The 24,164-nt window shown below is 31.2% G+C and overlaps 1 protein-coding gene across 3 annotated transcripts; it reads left to right on the forward strand.

Annotated features, from left to right (window-relative positions):
• Nucleotides 1–2,705: 2,705 nt before the first annotated feature.
• LOC111703717 (calcium/calmodulin-dependent protein kinase type II alpha chain) lies at nt 2,706–23,826 on the forward strand. Of its 3 annotated transcripts, XM_023475749.1 has the most exons (14): nt 2,706–2,757; nt 4,208–4,299; nt 4,493–4,560; nt 5,503–5,597; nt 5,819–5,933; nt 7,450–7,588; nt 11,114–11,152; nt 14,986–15,088; nt 15,963–16,046; nt 18,717–18,847; nt 20,460–20,578; nt 20,789–20,883; nt 22,309–22,314; nt 23,445–23,826. In XM_023475749.1, exons 3-14 carry the CDS (start codon nt 4,499–4,501, stop codon nt 23,480–23,482), a joined length of 1,026 nt encoding a protein of 341 aa, XP_023331517.1. In that variant the 5' UTR covers nt 2,706–2,757; nt 4,208–4,299; nt 4,493–4,498; the 3' UTR covers nt 23,483–23,826. The 3 variants fall into 3 exon arrangements, with proteins under 3 accessions (XP_023331517.1, XP_023331518.1, XP_023331519.1); XM_023475750.1 differs by lacking the exon at nt 22,309–22,314; XM_023475751.1 differs by lacking the exon at nt 11,114–11,152 and having other exon boundaries at nt 23,445–23,825.
• The last annotated feature ends 338 nt before the right edge of the window (nt 23,827–24,164 follow it).

Here is a 24,164-nt window from a genome sequence, read left to right on the forward strand (position 1 = left end):
ACAGCGAAAAATAAGCGCTTCTGATCGCTCCTATTACAACTAATAATCATCGATTATTTTTCGACGCATTCGTATATAGTTGATATTTCATAATATTTTTTTTATTTTTTGTTGATCTGAGAGTTACTTTGGAAAACATTTATTCCTGTTTCGAGGATGTTTGAAAATGAAGACGACATTTTTATATTTTCTAGCAATGTTCGAAAATCCAGCGCCAGCGAAATATTTTTAAAACAAAATCAAAAATATTATTAAAAATAAACTATACACGAATGCGTCGAAAAATAATCGATGACTATTGATTTAACATCTAAATGATTTGTTTGGAATTAAATTGATTATTTTATTATCCGATTTGAATGTTGTAACTGTCTGAATTTGTCTGAATTTTCTCCTTATAGACGAAACAGATAGAAGTTAGATTAGTAACAATGAAAAGCACAATTTTTTCGCCGTAAGTCTATTCCCCCTTTCATTTTTCGCGAACATTCTCTTTAAGGCAGAAAAACGTGTATATCCTTCTCCTCGTTGTTGCTCAGATAACAGTGCAAAGAGAACCTTTGGGGATCGGGATTGCGACTCTTTAATTTGGGGTCACTTGATATTACGTCGAAAGGGACGTTACAAAGGTTTGTACTTTGTATCTCCATTTATTGTCTGGGTTCTAGGCTACACGATTTTTTTCAATAAAATGTCAATGTTTCCTTTACACAAACTACAAACTAATCTAAAGTTCAAATTCGGTATTTTAAAAAAATCTTCCTTTCTGTGATTGCTCCTTAAATTGTTAGAGGTTGTGTCAGGGGGGGGGGTGACATCAGAGTATTGTTTACTTAGCCAACTATGCTATCTATTACCTGTATGTTTAAAGACTAATTCAATAAAACTTAAATAGACAAATGCATGAAAAGAAATACATACATATGAGTACGTATAAATATAATTGAACTATCAATATATTTAGATATATTATCTTGCCATTATATTGCAAGGTTAAAAATAAGTACTTTAAGTTTTCAAATATGCACGTATAGGTCTAGAAAATATTTACTGAAGTAATGTGGTAGATTTATTAAAGTATTGTGGTTTTATGTAAATGTATGATATATATGTGTACCACATAGTGTGGTGTATATGTAAGAGCAGTGTGGTATGAATATGTGATATGAATATGTGGTATGAATATGTGGTATGAATATGTGGTATGAATATGTGATATGAATATGTGGTATGAATATGTGGTATGAATATGTGATATGAATATGTGATATGAATATGTGATATGAATATGTGTATGAATATGTGGTATGAATATGTGATATGAATATGTGGTATGAATATGTGGTTGTTTGTCTGATTGTCAGGTTGGAGAAGAAAAGGTTGAGTATTAGGAGACTCCGGTGCTGGCAGCAGTAAAGGAAAACATGAAGATAATTTAGAAGTTATTCTAGATTAAGAGAGTAAGAGAAGGATATTCTAATAGATAGATAGATATTCATGTGAAGAGGTTTCGGCCTCGGGATCAGGTGAACCTCCGCTGGTAGCCTCAGTCAGGTGGGCAGTAGGGAGAAAACATGCAGGAGCTAACAGGAGGAAGGAAACCAATACAGAATACAGTAGAGTAATTTCAGGAGGCAACAAAGCCATTTCAGGAGACGTAAAGTAATTACAGGAGGCAAAAAAGCAATTTCAGGAGGCAGGAGAACAATCTGTGGAGGCGGCAAACCCGTTCAAGAGAAGAACGGAAGAGAATGAAGCATGAGAAGGAAGACGACAAATTAGGAGATTGAAGATGAGGCAGAATAGAGAGCATATATAGGAGACACCAAGGGTAATAGGGAAAAGAGGCAGAAGCATTGAGAGAACAGGCGGAAGCATTGAGAAGATAGGTTGTACGATTAAGAGGACAGGTGGTAGCAATTAAAAGAGACAGGCCAAAGCAATTAAAATAGAGGCAATGCCATTGAGAGGACAGGTTGTAGCAATTAAAAGGCAATGCCATCGAGAAGACAGACAATACCAATGAGAAGACAGGCAAAACCATAAGGAAGACAGGCAATACCATTGAGAAGACAGGCAATAGGGAGGCAGACAGGGAGAGATAAAAAAAACTTAAGATGCTATTGTTCAAGGGGTTAGTTTAAACTGAGGTTGAGGAGAACTAAGATAAACTGGGCCAGGTTAGATGCGTTTAAAGGAACGAAGAGTATGTTAAAGTAAGATGAAAGAAAAGTAAACCTAGATTTATATCTGGAAATTAGAATGCTAAGTGAGAAGTGTTTACTAGAGATGGAGGACAGAATAAGGAAAACTCTAGTTTTAAACTTTTACACAGAGTAACCATCCTCTGTTTAGTTCTATACCTAGAGTAACCATCCTTGGGCTAGTTATATACCTAGAGTAACCATCCTTGGTTTAGTTCTATACTAAGAGTAACCATCCTTGGGTTAGTTCTATACCTAGAGTAACCAACCTTGGGTTAGTTCTATTACCTAGAGTACACATTCTCTGTTTATTTCTATACCTTGATCATCCTTGTTAGATTTCTATGTCTTAAGCAACGAACAACATTTACATTTACAAATTTAAGAAATACCGTAAACTACGAAAATTACATTTTTATATTCCTCATTACAACTCAATATATTTTTAGTAAAACAAAATCCTTTAGAATTTGAATATATTTTAATTTATATTTATATTTCAGAAAAATGTCTTGATATTTTAAAATCTTGGGGAAATTTATTGTTGAGCAAGGTAAGAATAAAACTAATAAACTTATTTTTAGTAATTTAAACTCTTGAATAACTGGCATAGCATAATTCTAAAACCTAAATGTTGCGCAGGAAGTATCATTTTAGAAAAATTAGATTTTTTTATGATAATTTATTCAAAGAGTAATCGAAGCCATAAAACAAACTTACGAAGTACTTTCTTGATATAAAGACTTATTATTTAACACCATAATACTTTTAAGGAACTGTCAACATAATAAAAATAAGTGACCCTTAATAATATCATCATTCACGATTATAACGTTTATTATCAAAGAATCCTGAAGGGGTTTCTAAACTAAAATTTGACCTTGGTTTCTAAACTAAAATTTGACCTTGGTTTCTAAACTAAAATTTGACCAAGGTTTCTAAACTAATATTTTTACCGTGGTTTCTAAACTAAAATCCTTTAGGTTTCTAGAAAACGGTTCGATGCTCCTACAGCAAAGACCAGAAAGATATTTGGCAAGATTTTTCTTAATTCAATGAAAAATTACAATTATTCTTTTTCTTGGTATCTATCAAATGAAAACGTCCTAATTTGGAAGTCCGAGTTAGGCAGGCATAATCCATATCAGTGTATCCTCTCCTCCCGCAATCTAGACCCCCTTCCCATTGTTGTTACCAGCAAGCTTTTACTTTCGATCCCAATTTGACCAATTAAACGTCAATTTTTCTTTTTCTTCTCTTTTCAACTTTACTGCCGGTGAAGGAGTTTTATAAGTTGAAAAAGACAACAATTCAAGATTGAGGAATCATCAACCAACACTCGATTGAATTAAAATTGAATAAAGTGAACACAGCTAGTCGTAATTGGTCTAGGGTGCCCCTCGCTACCTAGCATTCTAACCCACGCCCCACCGCGGTGGGGTACTTTAGGGGTTCATGGGGAGGTGACGATACTCCTCCTAAAATGCATTTGTCTTGTGGCTTCATGGTGATGATATTATCTACGTTTCGGGATAGTCTAAAAATGAATTCTAACAGCCATATAGAAAATATTTAGGTCCTCCAGCAGCACCCCAAAACCTGAATGTAGTCAGAGTAACATGTTTAAAAATCCTATTTTTAAGTTGTCAATGAAATAGCGGGTTTTTGGTAAAAATTCTTAACTAAAAATAGCAATTAAATTACTTAGATACTTTTCTCAAAGGAAACTTTGAGCGGCCGAGCCTTATTTGACATAAATATGAGGTTTATGGAAAAAACTCATTTTAACACCTTGTTCTAATACCCCACTGTGCCCCCCCCCCCCACTTATGATAACCCTAGAAACTATGGAAGTCTATAAATATATTTTTTATTCAATTTGGTCAAATGTTTATTGGTAAGATTGGACAAATAGACTTCGTAATTGGATTGACAGTTTGTAAATGTATTAATGAAGATAATTATATAAAGATAGGCAATATACGTTTAATTTTTTCTTTTAGGGTGTACCTAGTGTACTTAGTGTACCCAGTGTACCCAGTGTACCTAGCCTTCCTAGTCTACTTAGTCTTCTAGATAGTGAGAAAGAAAAAAAGTAAGCTTTAATCTTAAGATTAATTTGTAACTGCAGAATTTGCTAGTTCTATTTACCTAATCCTTTTTTTGTCTATTTTCGTATATTTATTTATAGATATATAAATATATATATTATATAAATAGATATATATATTATATATATAAANAAGATGTCCCAGGTTCCCTGTATTAATCTATCTGTATCTTTATAGATCAAGATGTCCCAGGTTCCCTGTTCTAAGTTTACAGATAACTACGAGCTCAAGGAGGAATTGGGAAAGTAAGTTATTGTGATAAAATCATGAACTGTTTACTAGAAAACAATCTTTAAGGAACTGTTTACTAGAAAAAAACCTTGAAGGAACTGTTCTGTAGAAAATATTCTTAAAGGAGCTGTTTACTAGAAAATATTCTTAAAGGAGCTGTTTACTAGACAATATTCTTAAAGGAGCTGTTTACTAGAAAATATTCTTAAAGGAGCTGTTTACTAGAAAACAATCTGAAAGAAACTGTTTACTATAAAACATTCTTAAAGGAACTGTTTACTAGAAAACAACCTTAAGGAAACTGTTTACATATTTAGAAAACAATCTTAAAGGAACTGTTTACTAGAAAACAATCTTTAAGGAACTGTTTACTTGAAAACAATCTTAAAGGAACTGTCTACTTGAAAACAATTTTAAAGGAACTGTCTACTTGAAAACAATTTTAAAGGAACTATTTACTAGAAAACAATCTTTAAGGAACTGTCTACTAAAAAACAATCTTTTTTGTTAAAAGTGATTCGAGTAAACAAGAAAACAATTTGTTTTTTAAAAGTGATTCAAATAAATTACAGCTATTGCTTTTTTATTCAGAATCTAGCTTGGGAAGGTACCCCGTAGGTACCCCGTTTTGCTTGGAAACTAAACTTTCCCAACAAAATTTTGAATTTTTTTAACTCTTAAAATTTGTATAAGCTTAAATAGTCGGACAGGCTTTTATTGCTTAGAATTATAAAATCTAGCAAAGAATATTTCTGTGGTTCTACCGAGTTTCCCAACAGAAATTTGAAGCAAATCGGCCAATAGCTTCATGTGTCATCGGACCTGCAAACAGACAAACAATGATGATAAACTTTCCAAATACTTTATGATTTCATTCCATATTCTTAAGACATTATTATTTATCATGACATTATCAAGAGAGAGGATGCAAAGATGTTGAGTAATAATATTTTTAGGGGAGCTTTTTCCATTGTCAAAAGATGTGTACAACGGCATACTGGTCTGGAGTTTGCGGCTAAAATCATAAACACCAAGAAACTCTCTGCCAGAGGTAACACTTATTTATTAAATTAACATGAGAAAATACATTATATATTATTGCATAAGCTATTTCCGCCTCTAAAAAATTTCATGTTTATTGACTTCCCCTGTATGTTTTCAGTGTGATAATACTTAAATTGTTTATGTTTGATAACATTCACCTTATTTTCAATTTGATTTTTATTTATTTCCAGCAAATTATAGATAAGATTTAACTTAATCCTATTTTAGACTTCCAGAAGCTCGAGCGCGAGGCGCGCATTTGCCGGAAACTACAACATCCAAATATTGTTCGTCTTCATGATAGTATTCAGGAAGAGAGCTTTCACTACCTCATCTTCGATTTGTAAGTATATATCTAACAATTAAACCGTTAAAGCGGAGGTTCTTCTTTTCACTTTCTGGAAAAGTTTTCTTGTAAAGTTAGACTGAAAGATAAAAAATCCTGAGCTAGAGTATAAATAGAGAAAAGAGCTTCTGCCAAAATTAATTTGAAAAATCCCCAGACACTCAACTCTCCCAGGTTCTACCAGAAAACAAAATATAATTCTCTTTTTCCCCCCGAATTAATTTTGCTAAGTTGTCTGTGGACTGAATTGATATTTGAAATGAAATGAATCCCCACGGCCTACAGTTTATTACCTCTATTACAAGCTTAATACAACTGCAGTAAGCTCAGCAAACCGACCTCTTTCATTTATACAGGACTATACAGGACTATACAGGACTATACAGGACTATACAGGACTATACAGGACTATACTGAACTATACTGAACTATTCTGGACTAAAATAGACAATGCTGGACTAAACTAGACTATGCTGGACTAAACTAGACTATGCTGGACTAAACTAGACTATGCTGGACTATACTGAACTATACTGAACTATTCTGGACTAAAATAGACAATGCTGGACTAAACTAGACTATGCTGGACTAAGACTATGCTGGACTAAACTAGACTATGCTGGACTAAACTAGACTATGCTGGACTAAACTAGACTATGCTGGACTAAACTAGACTATGCTGGACTGAACTAGACTATGCTGGACTAAACTAGACTATTTTAAACTAAACTAGCTATATGACTTTACTTCACTTTAATGAAATAATCTGGACTGTGTTTGAATATGGCAAATAGCCTACACTGTAAGGCTAAACTGGACTATGGTTTTTTAAAACTTTGTTATGTTTACTGCACTAATCTAGGAGTGCTCTTGATAGCTCTTCAAATTTTGTCAACCTTCAGCAAACATTGCCATTTATTCTGCTAATGCTGAAGAGGAAAAAAATAAATAATAAATAAAGAAAGAAAATGAATTTAATGAAGAGAAAGAAAATGATTAGAGCCAGGAGGTTGAGGTAGGGGCACGGTTTCGAATGAAATGTCAACTGGTAGAAAAATATAATATATAAGTATAAGAAAAGATCAAACTTTGAATCTTCAGTTTAAACAAGCTAGTGGTGGAAGAGAAGATAAGGGGGAGGGGTTGCACTTGCTTTGCTTAAACATGGATAGAATTGAAACCATTCCTGTTCTAAAGAGAGAGAGAGAGCTCAGTGCAATTTTCAGTTCCAGACCATTTATACAAGTTAACGATACCCTTGCTTCTAGCTACCAGACCTACAATATAGATAAGTTGAATACAGAAAGATAGATAGGTAGATCACAGAGACAGAAAAAAGGAAACTGTGTATGTTACAGGGTGACGGGTGGTGAGCTGTTAATATTACATGGTAACGGGTGGTTAACTGTTAATATTACAGGGTAACGGGTGGTAAACTGTTTATATTACAGGGTGATTGGTGGTGATTTCTTAATATTACAGGGTGACGGGTGGTGATTTCTTAATATTACAGGGTGACGGGTGGTGAACTGTTTGAAGATATTGTTGCCCGTGAGTTCTACTCTGAAGCTGATGCTTCCCACTGTATCCAGCAGATACTGGAGTCTGTAAACCACTGCCATTCAAACGGTGTAGTTCACAGAGATCTCAAGGTATACTTTTATACTGGCCATCCTTGTTGTAATGTAGTATTGTAGCCCGGCCCCCAGGTCCAGTTTTAAATAGGAGATAGGGGGAAGGGATATTTAACTTTTTTAAAGAAAGTTTAAAATTAGCCTTTGCCTTCTGATTCTTAACTAGTTAAAACTTGGTAATTCGTCCATTAAAAGGAATAAATAACTAGAATTATTGTATGCAAAAGTTTTTTCTTTATTAATGCAAATTGTAGAAAAAACTGTTTGGTTTATCTTAAAGCTAACTGTATAGTTGTAAAATTGAACTGCATGCATGATTCTAAACTGTAAACCCATCTCGTTTATATACAAACATGCATATATATATATCTATATCTTCTCTTCATCTATGAAAGGTTTTAAACAAATGTTATGAACGAGGGGAGGAAGGCCATCCACAACAATTTCTTGTCATTTTCTCGTCCGAGCCACCTTGAAGTCATCGTCTTTCCAATATTCTAATCCTCCCAGATAAAAATATTTTTTAAGAATCTGGCCACGTTATAAGGTATTAATGAAATATTGAAATTTGGTAAATTGGAAAAAAAGTTTAATGTTCTTGAAAATTTTTACATTTTTTACGCGCATTTTAAGATATTCCTGGTGTTGAATGCCGTGGCCAGATTTAAAAAAAAATAGTTTTATCTTCAAGAATGGGAAACTTTAAAACGCATAATAGTCAAAAGACGAGGATTCCGAGGTGGCTTGGACGAGAAAAAGAGAAGAATGTGGCTCGGACAAGAAATTCTTGTAACTAGCCTTCCTCCCCTCATGAAACAAATGCTTTAAATATGTGGATCTAAGTGTTTGAGTGAAATGACCAAATGGAACTCTTCAACAATGCTAGATTTAAAATAAATATTATTAATTGAAGAGATTCTGTAATTCTCAATGTTGGTTCGATATATGTTACCCTCCCCTTTTACATTATGTACATTGAACAAACCTGTAAATGTTCACCAAAAAGTCTTTGTTTCGCATGGTCTTGGCTCAGTTTATTTTTTTCTCCTAAATATTGGAATTTAAATGAGGAAAGAAACGAAATATGCAAATATGATTAAGAAATATGCAACTATGATTAAGAAATATGCAACTATGAATAAGAAATATGCAACTATGATTAAGAAATATGCAACTATGATTAAGAAATATGCAACTATGATTAAGAAATGTGCAACTATGATTAAGAAATGTGCAACTATGATTAAGAAATATGGGAAATATATGAAAATTTGATTAAGGTGGGGGGGGGGGGAAGAAATATGGGAAATATATGAAAATTTGATTAAGGTGGGGGGGGGGGGAAGGAATAGAAATATAAACATGATAAGACTCTCCGTCTCCAACTCTGATTTTCTAATTACTATATCTTGGCAACCCAATCTTGTAGACCTTAGATATTTCGTGCTATATAACTTCTGTTAGATCAAATAGTATAAGCTTGAAATATCAAAGGTTTTGTCCCTCAGGTTACAAAGATATATGGATTTGAAAATTAGAGTTTTTGGCTAAGAATCAATTCCTTCAACAAATTAATGTGTAAAAGGAAAAGAGGGTTGAGAAATATGTAGAGGGGGGAAATGGAAAGAGCTTTATATAAATGGAAAGAAATAGGAGAAAATTTTTAAGAAGAATGGGAAAATTGGGAAAAAATGGGAATAAATCTAGAGATAAAAGAAATGCAGGAAAATAGAAAGAAAGTGTTGAGAAATGTCGGAAAATGGAAAAATATGGCTATCACATGTTTGAAGCATAGAGTTAAAAAAAAGTTTAAAATTGTAAAATAGGATTTAGAAATGTTTAAAATAGTAGAATGAATAGGGTTAATACATGTTGGAAAATAGAAGAATGGGGTTAAGAAATGTTGAAAATAGTAGAATAGGGCTAAGAAATGTTGAAAATAGTAGAATAGGATTAAGCAATGTTGAAAATATTAGAATAGGGCTAAAAAATGTTTAAAATAGTGGAAAAGGGTTAAGAAATGTTGAAAATGGTAGAATAGGGTTAAGCAATGTTGAAAATAGTAGAATAGGGTTAAGCAACGTTGAAAATAGTAGAATCGAATTTAGAAATGTTGAAAATAGTAGAATAGGGTTAAGAAATGTTTAAAAGAGTAGAATAGGGTTAAGAAATGCTTAAAATAGTAGAATATGATTAAGAAATGTTGAAAATAGTAGGTTAGGGTTAAGAAATGTTGAAAATAGTAGGTTAGGATTAAGAAATGTTGAAAATAGAAGAATAGGGTTAAGCCATGTTGAAAATAGTAGAATATGATTAAGAAATGTTGAAAATAGTAGAATAGGGTTAAAAAATGTTGAAAATAGTAGGTTAGGGTTAAGAAATGTTGAAAATAGTAGAATAGGGTTAAAAAATGTTGAAAATAATAGGTTAGGGTTAAGAAATGTTGAAAATAGTAGGTTAGGATGAAGAAATGTTGAAAATAGTAGAATAGGGTTAAAAAATGTTGAAAATAGTAGGTTAGGATTAAGCCATGTTGAAAATAGTAGAATATGATTAAGAAATGTTGAAAAGAGTAGAATAGGGTTAAGAAATGCTTAAAATGGTAGAATATGATTAAGAAATGTTGAAAATAGTAGGTTAGGGTTAAAAAATGTTGAAAATAGTAGGTTAGGATTAAGAAATGTTTAAAATAGTAGAATAGGGCTAAGAAATGTTGAAAATAGTAGAAAAGGGCTAAGAAATGTTGAAAATAGTAGAAAAGGGCTAAGAAATTTTGAAAATAGTAGGTTAGGGTTAAGAAACGTGACTCCTGTTCCAAGGGTTCTAAATTCAAGAACAAAGAGGAATTTTGCAGACAAAAGATGATATTTTACAAGTTTGTGTCTCATATTTCCAACTTAACCCAGTTCCCAAATATCAGCAAAATAATGAAAAATAATGTTTTACTTCCCTTTCATCATAATTATTAAACTTTATTGAATTCTACCCTGAGAAAACTATTGATCCAACAGAGAAATAATTAAATTTGTTCTTAATGTTTTGCAATTTCAACATAAAATTTAAAAAACAAAAATGTGATACAAGCCATACAGGTTTTAAATTTGGTTTTGGTTGATTTACAATCTAGAAATATAAACCTTATCTTTCGACTCATATCTGGGGGTGTAGGCTGTCTTATAAAACTCATATATTCACATAATTTAACAATTATTTTTCGAACATATATTCCTTAATCAGGATGGGTTAAACTTATCAATTTTCATGAATATTTAACTTCTTAATCAAAAAAAACTAAAGGAGACATTTTGAATAATCATGCTGTATAAATAAACCTAAGATTGAAATTCTTCATATATATCAATATCCTTAAGTTTATTTCTATGAAAAGTTTTCCCATCCTAGAAAGTGTAAAAAGATGTCAACTTCGCCTGTTTATAAATTACTCTCAGATGAATAAATTTTTATAAAAATCTTATCTGATGGTGGTTTTTAAACGCGCTGTTACTTGTATAGCTCCTAATGTAACACATTATTTATTTTTAGCCAGAAAACCTTATCCTGTCCGAAAAACCTAAGTCTCAAGTATGCATTTTTTAAAATATATTTTGTGTAAATTAGCTTCGAATATGGCTGTAACATGTGAATGATCGGATTGTCTTAAGTTTCTTGTACTTAAACAATTATCTGCTTTTTTGCAATTGCTTCTTTTAAATATATTAAAATTGTTAAAAAAATATGTTGCATCTGTATAAGCTTAAAAACGGCTTTATACAAAGGTAATCTTATTTTGTTATATTTTTACTTTTTTCATATTCTTTCAATTATTTGCTTACGTGTAAACTGTTATTTTTGTACGAAGCCATAGTGAGGCATGGTAAACAAGTCAAGTGTACTGTGTACACGGTACATACAACATGTACACTTGCATAATAACATCAGCAACATTAGTTTTCCCTCACTATTTCTTTCTCAGTCATTACACAAGATCCTTCGAATAAAAATATTTTGAATTTGTTGCATGGATGGACTTATTATAAATGTTTGTATGCCTCACTTTTATCTAATTATCTTCTTCTGGCGTGAAGTGCAGGGTGGTGAGAGTGTGATGGAATCATACTTTAAGACAAAAGGATTCGTTTTCGTTTTTAAAATAACAAGTGTTTTCAAGGTAACAGTTGCACTTTACACGGTTGGAGAATGGGAAAATGAATTTATGTATTTTAACAGAAAGAGAAAACAGAGAACAGGAAAAAGACTGATTTTAACAATACAATACAATTGTGATTACATTTTTCATCTGATTTGAAGTATTTCGCGCACTGCTTTCAGTCAATTTATGAGTTAAGTAACTTTACTTTTCTAATCTCAAAATTTTAGCAATTGAATGGTGAAAACTGTTCATATTTCAAACTTAAACTGATCTTATTTGGCAAAAATTATATTTTGGAATATGCCTGGTTATCAGGTTGCACAGATATAAAGATTAGAAAAGGAATGGAGTCTTTGCAAAAACTCAAATTTTCTAATTCCTGTAACTTTGCAACCTGATGGTGTAAACCTTTAATATTTAAAACGTAAATTATTTCATCTTACTTTTTAGCTAACTAATGGATATAAAAAAATTAAATGTTTTTTCTTTCCTTTTTCATTAACGAGTTTCCAGACAAATTAAATTATGTTTTTAAATACAAAGAGTTTACACTATAAAATACAAATTATACACTATACACACTGTACACTGTACAAAATATGATGGGTTCAAAGTTTTCTGTTCACTTTATACATATAATTAACTAGGCTTTTAAGGCGCTTCGCACCCATCTTCTATTTCAATTGTGAACATGTTCTCAATGTAACATTGAAAAACAAAAACAAAAAACCAAATTTCAAGGATTTTATAAAAAATTGCGGATTTTCAAGATTTTAAAATTTTGTACAAAATAAAAAACTTTTAAATACAAATTTTTAAAATTTTTATCATTCATAAACCTTCCTTGGGGTCACGCGAGATCCCACAAAATATCTGGGCCCGATCGGTTCAGCCGTTTTGACGTTTATTAGATACAAACAAACAGACAGACAAGCCAAATTTATGTATAGATAATAATTAGACATTATGGTTGTTAATAAATATAAACTCAAATATAAACTATTTCTACATTTCTATCATTTCTATCCTTTCTATATTTCTAACGCTTTATCCTTTATATCCTTTCTATATTTTCTTCTTTCCTTTCCATTCTATACACTCTATCCATCCTATATTTTCTAACTTTATTTACTTTTAATCCTAATTCTATCCTTTCTTTTCTTTTTATATCTTCTACCTTTCTATCCATATTATCATTTCAATCCTTTCTATGTTTTCTACCTCTCTATCCTTTCTATCCTTTCTATCCCTTCTAACCTTTCTATCCTTTCATTTCATTCAGAGAAAAATTTCATAATTTCAGGAGTTTGTCTTTCAGGAGTTTGTCTCGTCAGGAGTTTGTCTCGTCAGGAGTTTGTCTTTCAGGAGTTTGTCTTTCCGGAGTTTGTCTTTCCGGAGTTTGTCTTTCCGGAGTTTGTCTTTCAGGAGTTTGTCTTTCAGGAGTTTGTCACGGCACCATCCTTTCTACCTTTCTATCTCCCAGTCTTTCTCCTTGTTATACTGTTTTTAATTTATTTATACATCTTACTTTTATAATTTTCAATATATTATTGGCTTCTTATTTTTTCATCTTCTTTCCTACTAATCTGATATAAGAATAATTAAATATGCATATGAAAATACATTATACACACATGCATATTGCATATGTATATTCTATATGTATAATTTATATACAAGCTTTAATTTATAATATGGGTATTTATTTGTTTAACATTTTGTAACATTTTCTTTATACAACCTGAGAGTCAAAAAAAAAATCAAAAAACTTTTTGCGCAATTTTTCTAAAAAATTAGGAATTCAAAATATTTTTTGGGATTTAAGATTAATAGACGGAAAGTTAGTTAGCAGAACAGACAACTTGTGTATTGAGATAATGTCTGCTATATAAAAGGGAGATAGGGTTACAGCTTTGTTTTGTTTGTGTTGTGCATGCCAATCTATTATTTTGTAGATATCGGAATGCTTATTTATTTTACATCTACTTAATCAGGTTTATTCTAATGTACAATTGTTTTTAATTTTACAGGAAAGGTGTCTCTTATTTTAATTTTTAATTAGTTAGTAGGTTTAACTCACTAATTTGTGAAAATGTTTTTTAATTCATCTCTTTATCAAGAATTTCTTGTTTTTTAAAAATGAATTTGAAATTTAGTTTGTTCTTTAAATTGACTTCTAAGGCCGCAGAATAAGTTTAATCATCAGCGTTGCATTTCAATATTAAAGAAGGATTTACAAAGGAAAAAATCACGTTTAATTCATTTTTCCAGAAAATTTATTGTTTCAACAGATTTAAAGAAAAGTAGTTTTCGTGATTTTTTTAACCCTGGATAGAATACCTAAATTGATAAGGAAGCATGCTACAGCACTTATATGTACATTGTACACACAACAACGCAGTGTGAGTAAAATGAAGTTGAGGGGGGATAGGGCTTGTTTACACATTTTAAAGAGACGTATTAGGAGCAAACCTAACTTTTTTTTATAAAGAAAGGTCTCTATTTCCCTGGAAAATCACGGTTACGAACTGTTCATTATATTCACCTGAAAAAAGGTCCTAACTCCTAATACGTAGCTCTGTAAAATGTACGCAAACCATTTCTATCTCATCTTACATCTTATCACTTTGCTACAACGCAGGTATCCTTTCCATTTTAACAGTACAGTACAGTACAGTACAGTAAAGTACAGTACAGTTCAGTGCAGTACAGTACAGTACAATTCAGTGCAGTACAGTACAGTATAGTACAGAACAGTACAGTATAGTACAGTACAGTACAGTACAGTTCAGTGCAGTAAAGTACAACAGTTTGTTTGTATAATATAATAATAATATAGATTTAAACTTAAAATACTACTTTTACGTTTAATTATTAATAAATTTAACTTTTAAAATATGACAAAAATTTAGGTTTATTTTCTTTCAATAAGTTAAAATCTTGCTACAACACAATTGAATATTTTAAATATATCAATATTAAAATGGTTGTGTTTTTTTCCTGTCAAGGTAAATTCTACCAAATGAAATATAAATTTTTGTTAAAAATTCAAGTTTTTTATCTCTTTACTAATTCTCAAAATTCTGCGTTAAAACTAACAAAGTGTTTGACCCCGATGGTTAATTATTCCAATTTATAAACTGGGAAACTTTGTTTGACTGTATTTTGTGTGGCATGTTGAATACCTGTTTAATGAATAAAAGGATACCGGGACATCTTGTCTGTATTCCTGTTCATTAGAATATATCCAGTCCTCCTGTTTCAGCCTGAAAACCTCCTGCTCGCTAGTAAAAGTAAGGGAGCAGCTGTTAAACTAGCAGATTTTGGGTTAGCCATAGAAGTTCAGGGAGACCAGCAAGCATGGTTTGGTAAGTCCATTTTATTCTGTTTTAACAAAAATCTAGTAAAGGAATTGAGTCTTTTCCACAAAATTGAATTTTTAAACCTCTATATCATTTCAACCTAAAAGCTTAATCTTTTGATATTTCAAACTTATAATATTTGATCTATTCAGAATGCATAGTTTGAAATATCTAAGGTCTACGACATTTGGTTGAAAAGATATAAAAAATTAGAAATAAGATTTTGTTGCAAAAACTCATTTCCTTTGATATAGCATAATCAGTGTGAATAAAAGTCTCGAAGTGAATAGTAATCAATAAATCAATAAACACCGAAAATCTATTAAAAAATATCTATTTCTAATCATATTTTTACAAAATTGTAAATGCCTTGTAGCTTACAACGCTTAAAATCTCTAATTTTGATTTAAACTTTCACATAATGATATGTCCTACCTCAATGTATTTACGGATTTAATATCTTCAGTTTTACGCTTCACATTTTATTTTTGAAAGTTATTGATATTGATATATTTAAAGTTGCATTATCTGTTTGTCTGTTTGTATGTTCGAACTCGGGAACTCGGAAAAATCACGGGAATTCTCTTAGCTTGGATTTAAGATTCTAAGTGGAGTGGGTATACTTTTATAAGGCTAAAATCATAATTTACGACCAAGCGCGGGTAAACGGTGTGAGTAACTATGAGTACCTTGGGCAAAGCTGGGTTAGCACGCTAGTCTATATAATAAAGCTGTTCGCTCATTTATACCTATATATATAAACTGCTAAACCTATTGGTTGAAAACCGGATTTTTTTTCAAAAATATTTTTTAAACTGGATTTATTCCAATTATGGGAAACGCCGAGCACTTCAGCTATTACATTATATTTCTATTAAAGGGTTCGCTGGTACACCCGGATACCTCTCCCCTGAGGTTTTGAAGAAGGAACCCTACGGGAAACCAGTCGATATATGGGCCTGTGGTTAGTATCCATTATTCTTAAAGGAATTATTCACAAAATTAGAATATATTCGTATTCGTATCATTTTTATGTAAGAGGGTTAAAATATAGTTAAAATAAAATAAATGTTAAAATTAGAAAAGTCTATTTGTTATTTTAAAATTCTGCACATTTTATCAATTTCCTTGGATACCGTGTATAATCTAAATCAGAGGTGAACAGGGGGGGGGGGAATAGCTGAGGGTATAGCAGAGGTGAACAGGGGGGGGGGTATAGCTGAGGGTATAGATTGTGTGCAAACGAAAATTAACAGGGCAGAAACATTCTCCTAGTTGAATATTCTATGTATATTATAAGTGTGATACTGTATATCCTACTGAATATCCTATTATCTATATGGGAGTGATACTGCATATTCTATTTGACATACTATTATCTATATAGATGTGATACTGTATATCCTAATGGATATCATATCATCTATATAGGTGGGACCGTGTGATACTTTATATCCTACTGAGTATCCTGTATCTATAATATTGGTGTGTTACCTTGGGTGTGTTACTGTATATCCTACTGGATATCCTATTTTCTATACATATGGGATACTGTATATCCTACTGGATATCCTATTATCTATATAGATGGGATACTGTATATACAACTGGAAATCCTATTTTCTATACATGTGGGATACCGTATATCCTACTGGTTATCCTATTATCTATATATTTGGGATACTGTATATCCAACAGGATATCCAATTATCTATATATGTGGTATACAGTATATCCTACTGGATATCCTATTATATATATGTGGGATACCGTATATCCTACTGAATATCCTATTATCTTTTTATATGGGATACTTTTTATCCTTCTGAATATACTATTATCTATATAGATGTGATACTGTATATCCTACTAGATATCCTATTATCTGTATAGGTGGTATACTGTATATTCTACTGGAAATCCTACTATCTATATACATAGGATACTGTATATACTACTGGGTATACTTTTATCTTAAAAAGAAGCAACTCTCTAAGTACAGGGTGTCCCAAAAAACATGGGAATTCAGTGACGAATTCGATATCGTCTTTGTTATGAATTAGCATACCGTATATCCTACTGAATATCCTATTATCTTTTTATATGGGATACTTTTTATCCTTCTGAATATACTATTATCTATATAGATGTGATACTGTATATCCTACTAGATATCCTATTATCTGTATAGGTGGTATACTGTATATTCTACTGGAAATCCTACTATCTATATACATAGGATACTGTATATACTACTGGGTATACTTTTATCTTAAAAAGAAGCAACTCTCTAAGTACAGGGTGTCCCAAAAAACATGGGAATTCAGTGACGAATTCGATATCGTCTTTGTTATGAATTAGCATTGTAACACCTAATTTCAAAAGCCATAATATTATTATGTCTGCTAGAGTTTATTTAATGAAAAGGGTAAAAGACTGTAAAGATGTGTCTATAATGTCTCCGCAAGATGAACAGTGAATACGGACAAGTTTACTCTGTTTGTATACTGTAATTTTCTTGTTTTACTATGTACAACCGGTTGCAGTCAAAACATAGACAAACAAAATGTAAACATAGCAGACGAAACTCTTACAGATTACAGCTTTCTAAGTAGGTATCACTATACTAAATCAAAGAATTATTTGAAAAGACGATATCGAATTCGTCACTGAATTCCCATGTTTTTTGGGACACCCTGTATATTTAAAAATAGACTACTAAATTCTCTTTTTGAAAATTATAGGACAATGTGTTATAAACCGAATTGCTATTCATGTAAAACTAATTAGACATGTTTTAATATGCTTTGATATTTGTTGTGTACATGTCAGAAAATTACTTTAAACTCTAGTTATTCGAATTAGTGTATAAACTATTTTGCATATGTAAATTTGCACCCGGATCTCTAATCGTTCTCCTTAAATCTATTTAATTGAAATATTTTGTTATTATTACTAAAATTAGGTGGAAAAAATAATCAAAACAGCCAAGAGCTATTTTCCACCTAATTGCTTTATACTTGTACTGTTAATATAATCATCAATTTTGTGATTGTAAACTCTATCTGTATACAGATACATTTATTTTAGCAATAAACTTTATCTTATCTTATCTTATCTTATCTATGTAGACGGGATACTGTATATCCTACTGGATATCCTATTATCTATAAAGGTGTGATACTGTATATCCTACTAGATATCCTATTATCTGTATAGATGGTATACTGTATATTCTACTGGAAATCCTACTATCTATATAAATGGGATACGGTATATACTACTGGGTATCCTTTTATCTATGTAGACGGGATACTGTATATCCTACTAGATATCCTAATTATCTATGTGGGATACTGTATATCCTACTGTATATCCTATTATCTATATAGGTGTGATACTGTATATCCTACTGGATATCCAATTGTCTTTATAGGGGTGATACTATATATCCTACTGGATATCCTATTATCTATATAGGTGTAATATTGTATATCCTTCTGGATATTCTATTATCTATATATGTGGGGTACTGTATATCCTACTGAATATCCTATTATCTGTATATGTGGGGTACTGTATATCCTATTATATCTATATATTTTGGATACTGTATATCCTATTATCTATATAGGTGTAATATTGTATATCCTACTTGTTGGATATCCTCCGTTCTGGGATGAAGACCAGCATCGTCTCTACGCGCAAATTAAAGCGGGAGCATATGATTATCCTTCCCCGGAGTGGGACACAGTCACGCCAGAGGTAAAATTACGCAAAAAAATACATTTAAAAAAGACAACTCCCCGCGGAGAGAGGATTAAAGGAAAACAAATTCTGTAAGTTCTATTCATTATCTGAGTTTTCTTAGATTCTCTGATGCACTTATTGCTGTAGCCTGGGTGCCGTATATTCCGACCTAGATGATTCTAACCTAAAGGTTTTCTGACCTAAATATCGAGTAGTTTATGGTCATCCAACCTTAAAATATTGCTCATCCGACCTAATCCGACCTAAAAATATTGCTCAACCGACCTAAAAAAATTTCTCAACTTACCTAAAAATATTCCTCATCCGACCTTAAAATATTGCTCATCCGACCTAAAAATATTGCTCATCCGACCTAAAAATATTGCTCAACCGACCTAAAAATATTGCTCATCCGACCTAAAAATATTGCTCGACCGACCTAAAAATATTGCTCGACCGACCTTAAAAAATTTCTCAACTGACCTAAAAATATTGCTTAACCGACCTAAAATATTGCTCAACCGACCTAAAAATATTGCTCATCCGACCTAAAAATATTGCTCATCCGACCTAAAAATATTGTTCAACCGACCTAAAAAATATTGCTCAACCGACCTAAAATGAATGCTTATCTAACCTAAAATTGTTGCTTTACCAATCTAAAATATATTCCCAACCGACCTAAAATATGTTAATAACCGACCTAAATATATTTCCAATCTTTAGGTCAGTTTGGGACATTTCGCTAATCGAACCTACAGATGTTTAGGTCGGAAAAAAGTTAGGTCAGAAAAACGTTAGGTTCGTTTCCTCTAGGTTCGATGAGCGGGTACCGTAGCCTGTACAGTACAGTTTACGTGTCTAGGACGGGATCACGGTGTAGAACTGCGGCTGGGGGACTAGAAAATATCAGAAATATTCTTTCTGGCATTGACCTTCCGAAAGTTGTCTCCTGGAATTTAACCTCCGGATATAGTATTTCCAGAATTGGTTTTCCATTATTTTTCCTTATTCCTCAATATTTCCTCAATAGTCACGTGGATAAAATATTTACAATTTTTAAGTTCCGGATTGAAAACAAAAATATTTAATTGAAACATTTTAAAATTCTTTACCCTTGCATCAGGAATCATTTCTAACGTAAGAAAAATAATTTATTGACATTTTACTTGTGGAAATAAAATATTTACAGTTCATGTTATATCTAAGATATTGAATTATCGATTAATGTTTTAAATTAAAAATAGATCTAACTTTGATGAAAAAATTTTAATTTAAAAAGAGTTTTTAAAAGATTTTATTTGCTTAATGATTTGGACGAAAAAGGGACTTTCAAATGTTCAAATTTTCAAATTTCGATGAAAAACACGTTGTTCCAGTCTATAATTTAATATCTAAGTACATTGTGAGAATGGTCAAGGCCGTATTGTAAAAGTTAAAAGAACAATACAGTTTTACTTCATATTTGCATTAACCATTATATTCCCAAATCACAATGAAATAAGCGGTTTCTTAATAATCTGAAAATAAAATCTGTGATTGACCTTATCTTCTACCAGAGTCCAAGTTTTCTCAAAATCAAAAGATTTTCTTACTTAGTTCTTTTCCTGAAAATAATTATATTTAGGCGAAGAATCTGATAAACCAGATGTTGACAGTAAACCCTGCCAAGAGGATCCGTGCCGAGGAGGCCCTCAAGCACCCCTGGATCTGCCAGAGGGAGCGTGTTGCTTCCGTTTTCCACAGGTCAGTATATATTCTAGTTATCTAGATGTCTAGTTATCTAGTTATCTAGTTGTCTAGTTATCAAGTTATCTAGTTATCTAGTTATCTAGTTATCTAGTTATCTAGTTATCTAGTTATCTAGTTATCTAGTTATCTAGTTAACTAGTTAACTAGTAATCTATTTATCAATATCTTGTTATTAAACTAAAAACTATTAAATATTCTATAAAGGCAAGAGACTGTGGATTGCTTGAAGAAGTTCAATGCTCGAAGGAAGCTGAAGGGAGCTATCCTCACTACTATGCTAGTGTCAAGAAACTTCTCAAGTAAGTTGATTTTTCCTTTTTCACATTGTCTGCTGTATAAAGTTGTCTGTTTTTAACCCCTGCTCTAAGAATAGATGAACACCGTGTTTGAACTGTTTATTATTTTCTTTTTAATTTCTCTTTTGAGAGGTTTTCGTATCTAATCCAAAATTAGGAGAAATATGTAATCGTCATTTTTCTCGACTAAATTTTATGTTTTGTATTATTAATATTTGTTCCGACTCGAATCTATTTCATTGTATTTTATTGGTTTTATGGTAGAATCCTTGATGAAGCATGTGTTTTCTAACTACACTTTACAAGCATGATAAGCAATGTGTCTCAAAGGAATGCATTTATAGTTTAAGGGGTTTATTTTTTTCCGGATCAATTAATCTACTGAAGTATTTTTTGGCTCTTTTAATGAACGATAATTTATTTCAAAGAATATTCATCTGATCAGTAACATAAAAACTTCAACTTTAAACGGAAGCTTAAGCGATCTTTCATTACAAATTGATAAAATCCATTCTTCGAGTTTATAGCTGAACTCATTTGACTGATTTAAAAGTATTAAGCTTCAAATGTATTTTAACAAGTGTGCACCGGTTTAACATCTAATGGGGAATAGATTTTTTTGTATTATGAGGAGTTTTTTTTACATAAAGTGGACTTCTGATAATTTTAATGCGTAAACATTCGATTAATAAACACTTGTTAAAGCTCAAAAGAATGATCAGGTTAAAAAAATACACAGAAGAGAAAAATATCGAATATATTTCAGAATTCTATGGCATGCCTAAGACGAGCATCTTTTTATATTTAATTTTGATGGTTCACTACGCAAGAACAGTATTTTCACTATATTAAAGTGAGAAAAGTAAAACTTATTAAAAAATGTTCTTTATTTACTAAAGAACACGTTGCTTGAAGGAAATGCAATGATAAATTGATGTCATGTAAATTCCCGGGAAAATCGAAAATGCTTTAGAAACGTTTTATTTTTACAAAATTAATGGAATTAATGGAATAAAAATAAATTCTAATTTTAACATTTTAAAGAATAAGTAACAAAGTAAACAGTGTATAAAAAAGGGTATAACGCAAATTATTTTACTTAAAACTCGAATGATCATTTTGAATCTTTTAATGAGCATGAAAAACAACAAATGTGCAGTGTACACAAACCCATTTTACTTTAAGATACTGGTAAAACTATTTGATTTACAACAAGATAAACATCAGATTTTTGTAATGTCGTCTTCCTAGTTTACAGTTTTAGGGGTTTACTGTGTGCAATATCTATATGAACGATAATTGAGATGATTTACAATAATGTACTCACATTTCTGCCGTCTCCTCCCCTAGTGTCCAGCCCTAAATATATATTTATGTTTCCATGTAAATGTTTTTGTTTTATTGATTGATTGATTGATTGATGTTTAGTCGGAGGCAAGTTTACATTAACCGGCCCAGAGATAAGTAGCATGCAGTGCCGGTTTTTTCATAAACACATTTAGCCATTTTCAGGGTTACCCACAAAGAATGAGATTTAATATAACGACATATAACTCCTAAGGTTCAGTTTGGGTTTTTAAATGGTGTTTAAATGTGTCAAGTATTAAAAGATGTTGCCACGGGTGTCTGTGAGTTTTCATCTTTTTTGAGTAACCCTGTATATTTGTATAAAATTAGGGAAAGTCAATGCACATCAGACTGAAAATATAAATTTACAAAAATAAGTTAGTCTGGTGCGTATTGCTTGGCCTTATATACTTTAATGGTATGCATGAACCAGGCATGCAATTAAGTCTGAGATTTTTCTAATTGAATGCATGAACCAGGCATTCAATTAAGTCTGAGATTTTTTTAACGGCATGAAACACTTTTGTGTCAGTATTCAGAAGGTTTTGGTTTAAAAAAAAATATGCAATAGAACAATTTTGCCAATCTAAAGCTTTGTTGCTACTGTATACATAATGACCACTATGAAACATTGAGAAAATTTATTTTTTTAACTTTTTAAAACAAAATCATACGTCCATGATTACCTAAAGTTTATGTATCTCGATGTTATAAATTGAAGAACGCTAATACTAAGACATTAAACACTACATAAATTGGTTGACTAATCTTTTTTGTTAATAAAGTATTTCACTAATCAATGCAACTAACATCTTGCAACTAACAAGTCACACAATTCTGAGATTACTAATTTCAACCATCCTTCCGCTTTTTATTGTTTATCACTGTACACTGAGTTTACTCTACACTTACAATCTAATTTATGCTAAAAGTACATCAAAATACACTAAATAAGTTCAATACATTATGCATTGAATATATAATTTTATATGCAAACCTTTTCTCATTCTAATCTTCTCTAAAGATTGAATTTTAAATCCATTTTCATATAATTTGAATTTTTGCAAATAATAATCGCATTTTTTACAAGGTTATCCATCAAACATGCACATTTACACTACTTCCGCTTCATAAAGCTTTTTACTATAAAATTACCATAAAGGCAGCATGTTGCTCTTTTTTAGTTTTTAAATTCATTTTTATTTTATTACCTTTAGGGTCCTTCAGCTCCGGTAACAATGACAATATAGCGTAGATTTATTTTTAGAAAATTCTGTTTTTTACTTTTAAAATCATACTTGCTTAGGTTACTAGTCAAACAAAAGCAAAATATACAAGATATTATACAAAACATGCCGATCAGCTTTCCTTTTGTAAACGATCATCTTGGTTTTATAAAGCATGGAAACCAGAAAACGATGGAATTTTCATCTTCATCTTTTTCTTTTAATAATGACTATTTTCGAACTTCTTCAAAGAAACAAAAATAAGAAAATAAAAAATTTTGTTTTTCATAATTTTCCAACAAAACAGAAAAAGTAAACCTAAATGCTTACTCCCTTCGCTTTATAACAGCAGGGCAGTCTGTACTGCATACTCTGTTAATATATTTACTCTGTGGATAAGAATAAGTGTTTCTGTTAATATATTTACTCTATGAACACAGCACAGTATTTTCTTTTGATTAATATTGTATATTGATTTTGATTTTGTAGTTAGATACGTCGTTTTACATGAAGTATATAGGATTAAAAAGTGGCACAAGAATGAAATAAATACATAATTACTATAATCGCAAGCAAAAAGAATTATAAATGTTAACCCATTGTTTTGGCAGAACTGCAATTGTTATTTTGACAGATAAATCCATTTAAATTCATCATGAAGAAAATTTCTTTTGCAAAATTCTTTTCCTGCTTTTTAGTAATGGAAAGTTG

This window comes from Eurytemora carolleeae, unplaced genomic scaffold (assembly GCF_000591075.1).
Source record: "Eurytemora carolleeae unplaced genomic scaffold, Eaff_2.0 scaffold481, whole genome shotgun sequence".
In the NCBI taxonomy this organism is placed as follows: Eukaryota; Metazoa; Arthropoda; class Copepoda; order Calanoida; family Temoridae; genus Eurytemora; species Eurytemora carolleeae.